This window comes from Dendrobates tinctorius, unplaced genomic scaffold (assembly GCF_039654945.1).
Source record: "Dendrobates tinctorius isolate UK_male_01 unplaced genomic scaffold, ASM3965494v1 ptg000170l, whole genome shotgun sequence".
NCBI classification, from domain to species: Eukaryota; Metazoa; Chordata; class Amphibia; order Anura; family Dendrobatidae; genus Dendrobates; species Dendrobates tinctorius.
Genome location: NW_027361837.1, coordinates 929,410 through 942,039, shown reverse-complemented (window position 1 = coordinate 942,039; position 12,630 = coordinate 929,410). Strand labels below are relative to the sequence as shown.

General features: G+C 40.5%; 1 protein-coding gene across 2 annotated transcripts in view; it reads left to right on the top strand.

Moving 5' to 3' along the window:
- NFATC3 (nuclear factor of activated T cells 3) overlaps window positions 1-12,630 on the top strand; it is a 387,290-nt gene that overhangs the window by 227,591 nt on the left and 147,069 nt on the right. For both annotated transcript variants that reach the window (XM_073550790.1, XM_073550789.1), the window contains exons 4-5: window positions 3,725-3,924; window positions 5,786-5,958. In XM_073550790.1, the coding sequence (XP_073406891.1) occupies window positions 3,725-3,924; window positions 5,786-5,958 (373 nt within the window). The remainder of the gene's footprint in view (window positions 1-3,724; window positions 3,925-5,785; window positions 5,959-12,630) is intronic.

Below are 12,630 nucleotides of genomic sequence, written 5' to 3'. Positions count from 1 at the left end.
ACACGCTGTTGGCGGTGGTTTTAAAAGGGAGGTTAGTGAAGCATCAATTTGGCTACTGCACCTTACTAGGGACACATGATATCTAATTATCTGGCCTCCTGATGAGCCCAAACAGGCAAAATGCGTTGAGGCGCTAACGATCTTATGGCAGGTGGAGGGTGACACAGATGAGCAGGATTATTTTTGTTTAGAACTAGGGGTCCCTTAATCTATTGGGTAGATGGTCTCCCTAGTGGCTGCAGGGTATATCAGGGCCCCTAGGGATAGTCATTGTTGAGCGGGGGCGCCACAACGTTCCCCCTAGGGTGCCAACCTCCGCGGCCAGGCAGGCGTGAGCTCAGATTGGTTATCAGAGATTCCTAGTTGTTCCCTTATGGGTTTTTTTTGTTTGAACACTATTTGTTTTTGTGTTTTCTGTCACGTTGGTTTTGGTGTTTAACCATTTATGGTCTTTTAATTAATAAAGTATTTTTAGGGGATATTTACATGAATGAATGAATATATAATATATATATATATATATATATATATATATCTGTTTTTTGTTCATTCTGCTTCCCAAAATTGGAGTAGAAAGTGATCAAAAAATGTCATGAGTCCAAAAATGGTACCACTAAAAACATCAACTGTCACATGGCTGTCGGACCAAATATGGAAAAATTATAGCTGTCTACATATGGCGATGCAAAAGCTATTTTTTACTTTTTGCAATAAAAAGCATCTTTTAGTGTGTGACAGCAGCCAAACTTAAAAACCCAATATGAATGTGGTATCGCTGTAATCGCACCGAACCGAAGAATAAAGTCATCTAATCACTTATACCGCACGAGGAACGACAAAATAAATAAGACCAATTCTTCACCTGCTGTTGATTTGTTCATTCTGCCTTCCAAAGATTGCAGTAATACTCAGCTCACATTTATCCTGAGCTCTACACTGGGCGCTTATGATGGGGTTTCCATGTAAATCTCTTAAATATGTCAACTCCAATATGATGCTTCTTCCCTTTTGTGTCTCTAAATCAGTTTTCGACCACATGTGGCTGGAAAAAAAAAAAAACATTTTTGTGGGAAAAATGTGATTTTTGTTTCCATGGCTCAACGTTATAAACTTATGTGAAGCACCTGGGAGTTCAAGGTGTTCAATACACATCTAGATTAGTTCCCAAAAGCGTCTAGTTCCCAAAAGGGTGTCATTTGTGGAGGGGTTCGACATCAGGGGCTCTCCAAACGCACGTGGCGTCCACTAATTATTGTTGCAAATTTTGCATTCAAAAAGTCAAATGGTGCACCTACATATTAGTTTTTCTACACATACTGGGTATTGGCATACTTAGGAGAAAATGCACCCCAAAATTAGTTGTGCAATTTCTCTTGTTGCCCTTGTAAATGTAAAAAAAATTGGATCTGAAGGAAAAAAATTGGGAAAAAGAGGTAATTTTATTTTTTCCTTCCACATTGCATTAATTCCTGTGAAGCACCTGAAGGGGTTAATAAATTTCTTGAATATGGTTTTGAGTAACAAATAAGTGTGGAGCAGAGTAGGAGGTCTTGTGAGGATTGAAGATTACGTGAGGGAAGATACTGGGAGATTAATTCGGAGATATAGGGAGGGGATAGGTTGTGGATGGCTTTGTAGGTCAGTGTTAGTAGTTTGAACTAGATTCGTTGGGGAATTGGGAGCCAGTGGAGGGATTTTCAGAGGGGAGAGACAGGGGAGTAGCAAGTAGAGGTGGATTAGTCGGGCAGCAGAGTTGAGGACAGACTGGAGTGGTGCAAGAGAGTTAGCAGGGAGGCCACAGAGGAGAGTGTTGCAGTAGTCAAGGCGGGAGATGATGGCATGTACAAGAGTTTTAGTAGATTGAGGGCTGAGGAATGGACGAATTCTGGAAATATTTTTGAGTTGGAGGCGACAGGAGGTGGCAAGAGTTTGGACGTGTGGTTTGAAGGACAGGGCAGAGTCGGCAGCGGGTTTCAGGTGCGGGAGAGAGCGTGATGTTGTTTACCATAATAGATAGATCGGGTAGGGAAGATACGTGAGATGGAGGAAAGATAATGAGTTCAGTTTTGTCTACATTGAGTTTTAGGAAGCGAGAGGTGAAAAAGGAGGATATGGCTGATAGACACTCAGGGATTCTGGACAGCAGAGAGGTGACCTCTGGGCCAGAGAGGTAGTTCTGAGTGTCATTCGCATACAGATGGTACTGGAAGCCATGGGACTTTGAGTTGTCCTAGGTCAAGAGTATAAATGGAAAAAATTAGGGGCCCCAGGACAGAGCCTTGGGAGACTCCAAGAGAGAGAGGGCGGGATGAGGAGGTAGTGTGGGAGTGTGAAACACTGGATGTGCGGTCAGAAAGGTATGAGGCAATCCAGGACAGGGCAAGGTCTTTGATGCCAAGGGAAGAGAGAATCTGTAGCAGTAGGCAGTGGTCGACTGTCGAAGGCAGAGGACAGGTCGAGAAGGAGGAGGATGGAGAACTGTCTTAGATTTGGCTGTGGGTAGGTCATTAGTAATTTTGGTCAGAGCAGTTGCAGTGGAGTGGTGGGGGTGGAAACCAGATTGGAGGATGTCAAGGAGGAAGTTAGAAGGAGAGGTTGGAGGAAAGTTGAGCGTGGACATGCTGTTCAAACGGTTTGGAATCAAACAGGAGCAGTGATATGGGGCGATAGCTGGGCATAGCAGTTGGGTCAAAGTGTGATTTTTTTTGAGGATGGGTGTGATGGTGGCATGTTTGAAGGCAGAGAGGAAGGTACCAGAAGATAGGGATAGGTTGAAGGGATGGGTTAGGTGCCGGAATGATCATGTTAGTGAGGTTGGGGAGCAGGTGGGAAGGGATGGGGTCAAGTGCACAGGTGGTGAGGTGTGATTTGGAAAGGAGATGAATAAGCTCTCCTTCAGTGATGTTGGAGAGGGAGGTTATTAGAGAAGGACAGAGGTCTGGAATGTGGAGTGGTGGGACAGTAAAGGTTTGCCTTGTTTGGTCAATCTTGTTTTTGAAGTAGGTGGCAAAGTCCTCAGCAGAGATGAGGGAAGTTGGAGGTGGCAGTGGTGGTCGGAGGAGAGAGTTAAATGTGCTGAACAGTTGTTTTGGGTCACGAAATGTGTCACGAAATAAGTGTCCGAATCACTGGGATCAATTACACAGTGTTCCAGAGTTATTACCTCATAAAGTGACACTGGTCAGAATTGTAAAAATTGGCCCGATCTGGAAGGTGAAAACAGGCTTCGGGGTGAAGTGGTTAATGCATAAATATGGTTTTTTGAGGAGCGCCTACATGCTACAAAAGACAGGTGAGGTCTGATTTCATTGGAGATTTGATAATGGGATTACTTATTGAGAAGGGTCCATGTTGAAGTCCAACATGATATATTTTCTGTGCATTGTTTTTTCGATTCGTGTGTCATGGCCAGTGAGCTATGTGACTTTCTGGAGTCCCATACTTTTTCTGCCTTTAGGAACGTATTGTAAGGAGTGACGTCTATCTAACCCTTTGCCTGCCATTATAATTCTGTGTATTCTTTGTAATATTTGTAGTTAAATATAATAATTTATGTAATTTATTTTGTGCAACAACTTCCATATTGGTACACTTTTGGTCTACACACTCACATAAACCTTTATTTAATGCAAAGACATCTACAACCTCTTGGGTAACAAATCCTCCAGAATATAAGTAGTATATCATTAGCAATCGATGACTGTGGGTGTGTCTTTTCTTGCAGCTCGTGGGTTATTCAGAGAAGCCCGTTACCCTGCAGATGTTTATTGGAACCGCCGATGACCGGTATTTGAGGCCTCATGCTTTTTACCAGGTGCACAGAATAACCGGGAAAACTGTAGCTACTGCAAGCCAAGAGATTATCATAACCAGCACAAAGGTTTTGGAAATTCCACTCTTACCAGAAAACAATATGTGTGCCAGGTGGGCATTACAATTCTTTTCTTCTTTTTTAGTTTTATAGTTGGTGTCGTTATGGATGCAGTAATACCAAATTTGTTTGCGCTTATGTTTTATTTAAGAATAGAGTACATGCAAAATAAAAAATAAATCTACAGTTTTTGGTATTGGTTGATCTTTTTTGGCACCAAATTCATAAAAATGATGAACAAGAGTTTGGTGGAAAGTGGGCTTTATTTCTTTCTTGAAAAACTTTAGCAAGTTTTGCGTCAAACTTGCAACATTTATGCCAAAGTTTGAGATTTTTTAAAAAGTCGCCATTGATGAATCTGGCGACAACATCTGAGATCACTAAACTTTGCCCACAAAGCAGAGAACAAAAAACAAAAAGAAACAGACTGGTATATATAAAATAAACTTCAAATAAGCACTAATAGAATAAGCAAATGGGTGCAAATATAAAAAGGTGTGAAACTATTCAGAAGCAGTGATGAATCAGGGCCTAGTAATTTTTTTCTGATTTTAATTGCTGAAACAAAAATGTAGCTGATAAATTACACTTAAATATTTTCTGGCCTTTGTTTTGCAGTTTGTCACAGCCTGGCAATTCATTTGCTTGCGACAATATTTGTTTTTAAATGTAAACATTTTCTTTTTAAATTTACCCAAGATCCATGACAAAAACAAAAAACATTTCTAAATTGATGGCTTAAAATCTTTCCTTCCCTTCCCTCCTTTTTCTTCCTAGAACTTTACTGGACGTTATACTCATATTCTATGATTATATTGATACTGATATTGTCCTGTTTCTTCTTTTTTATATTTTTCAAACTGAAAGTGATATAATCTTTCAATAAAAATTTGAATTTTGAAAAAAAAAACATTCCAAAAAGATTAAAATAAAACTAATCTCCTTTATCCACGCCTCAAGTATAACTTCAAGTTTTGCTGTTTTAGTCTTAGAAAGCTTGCAGTTTATTGAATAGAAAAGACAAGTGGTTAGAAAACACGTACAGGTGAGAGGTGGAGTCTACTCGAAACTTGATCGTCCAGCAAAGCAATTGCTACTACGGATTGTTAAATAAAGTTTGAAAAGATCAGTTAGTAAAAAAAAAAAAAGCGTGTAAAAGAATAAATAAATTATTTTCAATAGAAAGAAAATACATCAGAAAAGACTAAAATATACATTACCATATTTTTCAAACGGTACAAAAAATTGAATAATAATTTAAATAATAATTTAAAGTTTTTGGAGAACTACCTAAATAGAAGCACAGAAAAAGGACAAATAATTCAGTACTTACTTTATGTATGTACTGAAGAAAATAATATACATATTAAGAAATACTTCCTAACACAGATATATTTTTTAAATTCATTTTGACATTGAGCGAGTTCCTTTATAGATAGATGGATAACCGAACTCGCTCACCATTGTCAGTGAAGGAGTTTAAATAGAATTTACTCTGTGAATGTAGTGAGGGAAAAATGGGAAAATATACCATGACCCCGTTGTCTGAATGAGCAAAATTGTTCTTGGGTTAAGGTACAGCATGGGTGTAATACAGTTGGGCAACACATTGGATAGTTGCCAGTGATGTGGTTGTTGTATCAGGGCTGCTCAGTACTGCCAACATCATTAATAATAATAATCTTTATTTTTATATAGCGCTAACATATTCCGCAGCGCTTTACAGTTTGCACACATTTTCATCACTGTCCCCGATGGGGCTCACAATCTAAATATTGGTATTACTATGCTGTACTATTGGTCAAGAGTTTTTTTGGTAGTTAAATCCTAGTTTTCAGATTTTTATGACTAACTTGTTATAGTTCTTCTGATAATTATTAATATATATCCAATTTCATTGTAATTGTTTTACAGCATTGACTGTGCTGGGATATTAAAGTTGCGGAATTCAGATATTGAACTGCGTAAAGGGGAGACTGACATTGGAAGGAAGAATACGCGCGTGCGCCTGGTGTTTAGGGTGCACATACCCCAGCCGAATGGAAAAGTTCTCTCCATACAAACTGCGTCCATACCTATTGAATGTTGTAAGTATGCATTTCCAGCCAACACTTCAAATCAGATATTTTATTTTAATGTTACTTCATGATGTGACACGAGACATGGAACTGGACTGCCAGTATTTTTCTACTGGGATCAGAACATGGTTATGCCACTGATTACAGTATATGGCAAAATATATTCTTTTCTGTATTTCAGTTGTTTCTACAACAGGATTAGCCCCTTAACGACCACCAATACGTCTTTTTACTGACCTGAGATATAAGATATTAGCATACCCATACAGGTGACAATCCAGCAGCTGTCGGCAGGACACTATAGCTGACAACTTGCTGCATCAGTGTTGGCACCGTCCAAATCTGTTTAACCCCTTAGATGCTGCTGTCAATAGTGACTACATCATGTAAATGGTTAAAAGTGTGGCTTCTCCCTCTTTATCCCCATCGGCACCCTGAGATCATTGTGTGGTCCTGATGTATAGCCTACTGGCTATAGCGGCCTGTTCAGAAGTCGGCGACATTCCTGAACAGGATCTGAAGGGTTAATAAACTACCTGACAGAGGTTTTCAATATGTCAAGGGGGGCTATTTTAAAAATGCTATCACTTTTGGAGGTTTTCCAATATATAGGACCCCCAAAGTCACTTCAAACCTGGATAGGTCCTTCAAAAATATAAATTTTGTAAATATCCTTGAAAAAATGAAAAATTGCTGCAACATTTTTAAACCTCCTAAAAGGATAACAAAATAAAATAACATTTTACAAATGGTGCTGATGTAAAGCAGACATGAGAGAAATGTTTATTGTTTTTCTGCAGTATTACTATCTGGATTAAAGGGAAAATTCAAAGTTTGAAAATTTGCTAATTTTTTTTACATTTTTGTCAAATTTCTGATAGGTTTTATAAAAATATCAACCTAAATTTACCATTATCATAAATTGCAATGTACCATGAAAAAATAGTCTCAAAATCACTGGGATTTGTTGAAGAATTCCAGATTTATTACCACATAAAGAGACACCGGTCAGATTGAACAAATTTGGCCCAGTCACTAAGGGGTTAGATATTTTCCTAAAGATTAAATTACATTGATGAACAAGAGATTTGTGCAGCCAGAAAGTGTCTATAATCTGTCTGTCCAGCTGTTTTAACCCCTTCCTGACATCCGACGTACTATCCCATCCATGGGACCCGGGCCCCTATGCCCATGGACGGGATAGTACGTCTACCGCGATCAGCGGCGCCCACGTGGTGAGCGCCGCTGATCGCGGCCGGGTGTCAGCTGATTATCACAGCTGACACCCGGCACAATGTGTCAGGGGCGGTCACGGACCGCCCCCGACACGTTAACCCCTTGTACACCGCGATCAAACACAATCGCGGTGTACCGGGAGTTAAAGGGAAGCATCGGCAGGGAGGGGGCTCCTTCCGTGCTTCCCTGAGCCCCCCACGGCAGCGCAATGTGCAGCGCTGCTGCGGGGGACTCTTTCCCTACAGGCCCCCGGATCCAAGATGGCGACGGGGGCCTGTAGGGAGCTGGCTTCCTCAGTGCCTGCAAAGCGCAGGCATGAGGAAGTCTGCAGAACTGCCTGTGACAGATTGCTGATCTGTCACAGTGATCTGTGATGTGACAGATCAGCGATCTGTCACAGGACAGTGATGTCCCACCTGGAACTATGTAATAAAGTAAAAAAAAAATTAAAAAAAAGTGTAAAAATAATTTTAAAAAAATCGCTAAATAAATTATTAAAAAAAAAAAAAAATATTCCCCAATAAATTCATTTTTTGAAAATAAAAAAAAACAAAACAATAAAAGTACACATATTTGGTATCGACGCGTCCGTAACGACCCGCCCTATAAAACTGTCCCATTAGTTAACCCCTTTAGCGAACCCCTTAAAAAATAAAAATAAAAAACGAAGCAAAAAATAATGATTTATTATCATACCACCGAACAAAAAGTGCAATAACGCGCGATCAAAAAGACGCATATAAATATCCATGGTACCGCTGAAAACGTCATCTTGTCCTGCAAAAAACGAGCCGCCATACAGCATCATCCGCAAAAAAATAAAAAAGTTATAGCTCGCAGAATAAAGCGATGCAAAAATAATTATTTTTTATATAAAATTGTTTTCATTGCAAAAAACCGACAAAACATAAAAAAAGACCTAAATGAGGTATCGCTGTAACCGTACTGACCCGAAGAATAAAACCGCTTTATCAATTTTACCGCACGCAGAACGGTGTAAACGCACCCCCCCCAAAAGAAATTCATGAAACGCTGGTTTTTGTTCATTCTGCGTCCCAAAAATCGGAATAAAAAGCGATCAAAAAATGTCACGTGCCCAAAAATGGTACCGATAAAAACGTCAACTCGTCCCGCAAAGAATAAGACCTCACATGACTCGGTGGGTCAAAATACGGAAAAATTATAGCTCTCAATATGTGGTGATGCAAAAACTATTTTTACAATAAAAAGCGTCTTTTAGCGTGCGACAGCCGCCAAACATAAAAACCGCCATAAATAGTAAATCAAACCCCCCGTTATCACCCCCTTAGTTAGGGAAAAATAATAAAATTAAAAAAAAGTATTTATTTCCATTTTCCCATTAGGGTTAGGGCTAGGGTTAGGGCTCAGATTAGGGTTAGGGGTGTGTTGGGGTTAGGGTTGGAGTTATAATTGGGGGGTTTCCACTGTTTGGACACATCAGGTGCTCTCCAAATGCAACATGGTGTCTGATCTCAATTCCAGCCAATTCTGCATTGAAAAAGTCAAATGGTGCTCCTTCCCTTCCAAGCTCTGCCATGGGCCCAAACAGTGTTTTACTGTTACACTGATACACTGTTATACTGTTATACACTGTTATACACTGATATACTGTTACACTGATACTGATACATATAGGGTATCAGCATACTCAGGACAAATTGCAAAACAACTTTTGGGGTCCAATTTCTCCTGTTACCCTTAGGAAAATAAAAAATTGGGGGCAAAAATATCATTTTTGTGGAAAAAAATGATTTTTTTATTTTCACGCCCAGGCGTTATAAACTTCTGTGAAGCACTTGGGGGTTCAAAGTGCTCACCACACATCTAGATAAGTTCCGTGGGGGGTCTAGTTTCCAAAATGGGGTCACTTGTGGGGAGTTTCAATAGTTTAGGTACATCAGGGGCTCTCCAAACGCACATGACACCCGCAGACCAATCCATCAAAGTCTGCATTCCAAAACGTCACTACTTCCCTTCCGAGCCCCGACGTGTGCCCATACAGTAGTTTTCTCCCACATATGAGGTATCAGCGTACTCAGGACAAATTGGACAACAACTTTTGGGGTCCAATTTCTCCTGTTACCCTTGGGAAAATAAAAAAATTGGAGACTAATTGATCATGTTTGTGGAAAAAATACGATTTTTTTATTTTCATGCCTGGGCATTATATACTCCTGTGAAGCCCTTGGGGGTTCAAAGTTCTCACCACACATCTAGATAAGTTCCTTAGGGGGTCTAGTTTCCAAAATAGGGTCACTTGTGGGGGGTTTCCACTGTTTAGGTACATCAGGGGCTCTCCAAAAGCAACATGACACCCGCAGACCATTCCATCAAAGTCTGCAATCCAAAACGTCACTACTTCCCTTCCGAGCCCCGACGTGTGTCCATACAGTAGTTTTCTCCCACATATGAGGTATCAGCATACTCTGGACAAATTGGACAACAACTTTTGGGGTCCAATTTCTCCTTGTACCCTTGGGAAAATGAAAAAATTGGTGACTAAAAGACCATGTTTGTGGAAAAAATATGATTTTTGTATTTTCACGCATGGGCGTTATAAACTTCTGTGAAGCACTGGGGGGTTCAAAGTGCTCACCACACATCTAGATAAGTTCCTTGGGGGGTCTAGTTTCCAAAATGGTGTCATTTATGGGGGGTTTCTACTGTTTTGGTACATCAGGGGCTTTCCAAACGCGACATGGTGTCAGATCTCAATTCCAGTCAAAAACGTTAAATGGCGCTGCTTCCCTTCCGAGCTCTGCCATGCGCCCAAATATTGGTTTACCCCCACATGTGGGGTATCAGCGCACTCAGGACAAATTGCACAATATCTTTTAGGGTCCTGTTACCCTTGGAAAAATAAGAATTGAGGGTGAAAAGATCATTTTTTTGGAAAAAATATGATTTTTTAATTGTACCCCTGTATGTTATAAACTTCTGTGAAGCCCTTGTGGGTTCAAAGTTCTCACCACACATCTAGATAAGTTCCTTGGGGGGTCTAGTTTCCAAAATGGTGTCATTTGTGGGGGGTTTCTACTGTTTTGGTACATCAGGGGTTTTCCAAACGCGACATGGTGTCCGATCTCAATTCCAGCCAAAAACGTCAAATGGCGCTGCTTCCCTTCCGAGCTCTGCCATGCGCCCAAATAGTCATTTACACCCACATATGGGGTATCAGTGTACTCAGGACAAATTGCACAATAACTTTTAGGGACCTATTACCCTTGGAAAAATAAAAATTGGGGGTGAAAAGATCATTTTTGTGGAAAAAATATGATTTTTTAATTGTACCGCTGTACGTTATAAACTTCTGTGAAGCCCTTGTGGGTTCAAAGTTCTCACCACATATCTAGATAAGGTCCTTGGGGGGTCTAGTTTCCAAAATGGGGTCACTTGGGGAGGTTTCCACTGTTTAGGTACATCAGGGGCTCTCCAAACACGACATGGCGTCCGATCTGAATTCCAGCCAATTTTGCATTGAAAAAGTCAAATGGCGCTCTTTCCCTGCTGAGGTCTGCCATGCGCCGAAGCAGTGGTTCCCCCCCACATATCAGGTATCGGCGTACTCAGGACAAATTGCACAATAACTTTTGCAGTCCAATTTCTCCTGTTACCCTTGGTAAATTAAAAAAAATTGAACCTGAAGTATTTTTTTAGTGAAAAAAAGTTAAATGTTCATTTTTTTTTTTAAATATTCAAAAAATTCCTGTGACGCACCTAAAGGGTTAATAAACTTCTTGAATGTGGTTTTGAGCACCTTAAGGGGTGCAGTTTTTAGAATGGTGTCACTTTTGGGTATTTTCTATCATATAGACTCCTCGAAGTGGCTTCAAATGTGATGTGGGCCGTAAAAATAAAATGGTGTTGCAAAAATGAGAAATCGCTGGTCAACTTTTAACCCTTATAACTTCCTAACAAAAAAAAATTTTGGTTTCAAAATTGTGCTGATGTAAAGTAAATATGTGGGAAATGTTACTTATTCAGTTTTTTGTGTGCTATATCTCTGTGATTTAAGGGCATAAAAATTCAAAGTTGGAAAATTGTGAAATTTTCAAAATTTTCGCCAAATTTCCGTTTTTTTCACAAATAAACGCAAGTTATTTGAATGAAATTTTACCACCAACATGAAGTACAATATGTCACGAGAAAACAATGTCAGAATCACCGGGATCCATGGAAGCGTTTCAGAGTTATTACCTCATAAAGGGACAGTGGTCAGAATTGTAAAAATTGGCCCGGTCATGAACGTGCAAACCACCCTTGGGGGTGAAGGGGTTAAAGCTGACTCATGCTACCCAAACCACAGGCAGCTTGAATCCGAACCTGGGTTTACTATTGCAGCCGGGAATGTATTGCTCTGTGACTCTCTGGCATTTCAGGGTAAACTGTACTTTTAAGATGCCAGCTTCTCTGTGGTGAAGGGTGATCCAATTTTGGATATTAGCTGCGTGGCAAGGTAGAAGCCTGTGAGGTCATGGCACTAAGTTGGTGGCCATCTTGAATGAGGTCATCTTTCATTTAACTTCAGTTTTTCAGATGAGAAGGTAGATCTTTTTCTCTTGAAACTGGTGGAGAATTTCAGCTGAAAAATGCTGATGTGCTTTATATTCCGCAACTTGATTTCCTAGGTAGAACGTGTAAAGATAGTTTTCATTTCTGGTAAATGAAGCACGTGTCTTCACAGACAATTTCATCAGATCCCATTACCGACATTTCATTTTCCAAGCTTCTTGCTTTCACTAAACGGCAACTGATGGGGAAAATAAAGGGTGTATGTGAGCTTTGTGTCACCTATTTTGCAGATTCCCCAGGCACATTGGGTCTTCCACATTCAGGCATTGCAGAACTTGAATTTGTAAGGGTCACGTTTCTTGGCAGCTAAATTTTGCTGAATTGAGGCATGGATGAACCCCGCATAGACACACCGCAGGTGCTATGTTGTGGGCTCTTGATAAATGAGGCCAGAACTGTGGTTGCCTTTGATACATTCCTAGCACCTTTCAATTTATTGGTGACAGCAACTGTTTCTTGAGTTTGACAAAAAGTTTTTCAACAGCCCTGCAAACAATGTGAGGCCTGTTTGGTTGGCATTGATTGAAATCTTGTGCAATGACACTTGTGCGTCGTTCACCAGAAATTATGATGATCTCTGCATGTTCTGTTTGGTGTGACGCCATCCTTCACATCACACGCACTGAAGATAAACATGAGAATGTGTAAAGTTACATTAACATGACACTCCCCTGTCACGTCGCCGTCAGACACAGGGACTGCTGTTCCTGCCTCGGCCACTGGGAGGCGCCGGACTGTCACGTCGCCGTCAGACTCGAGGACTGCTGTTCCGTTCTCGGTCACTGGGAGGTGCCGGACTGTCACGTCGCCGTCAGACTCGGAGACGGCTGTTCCTGCCTCGACTACTAGGAG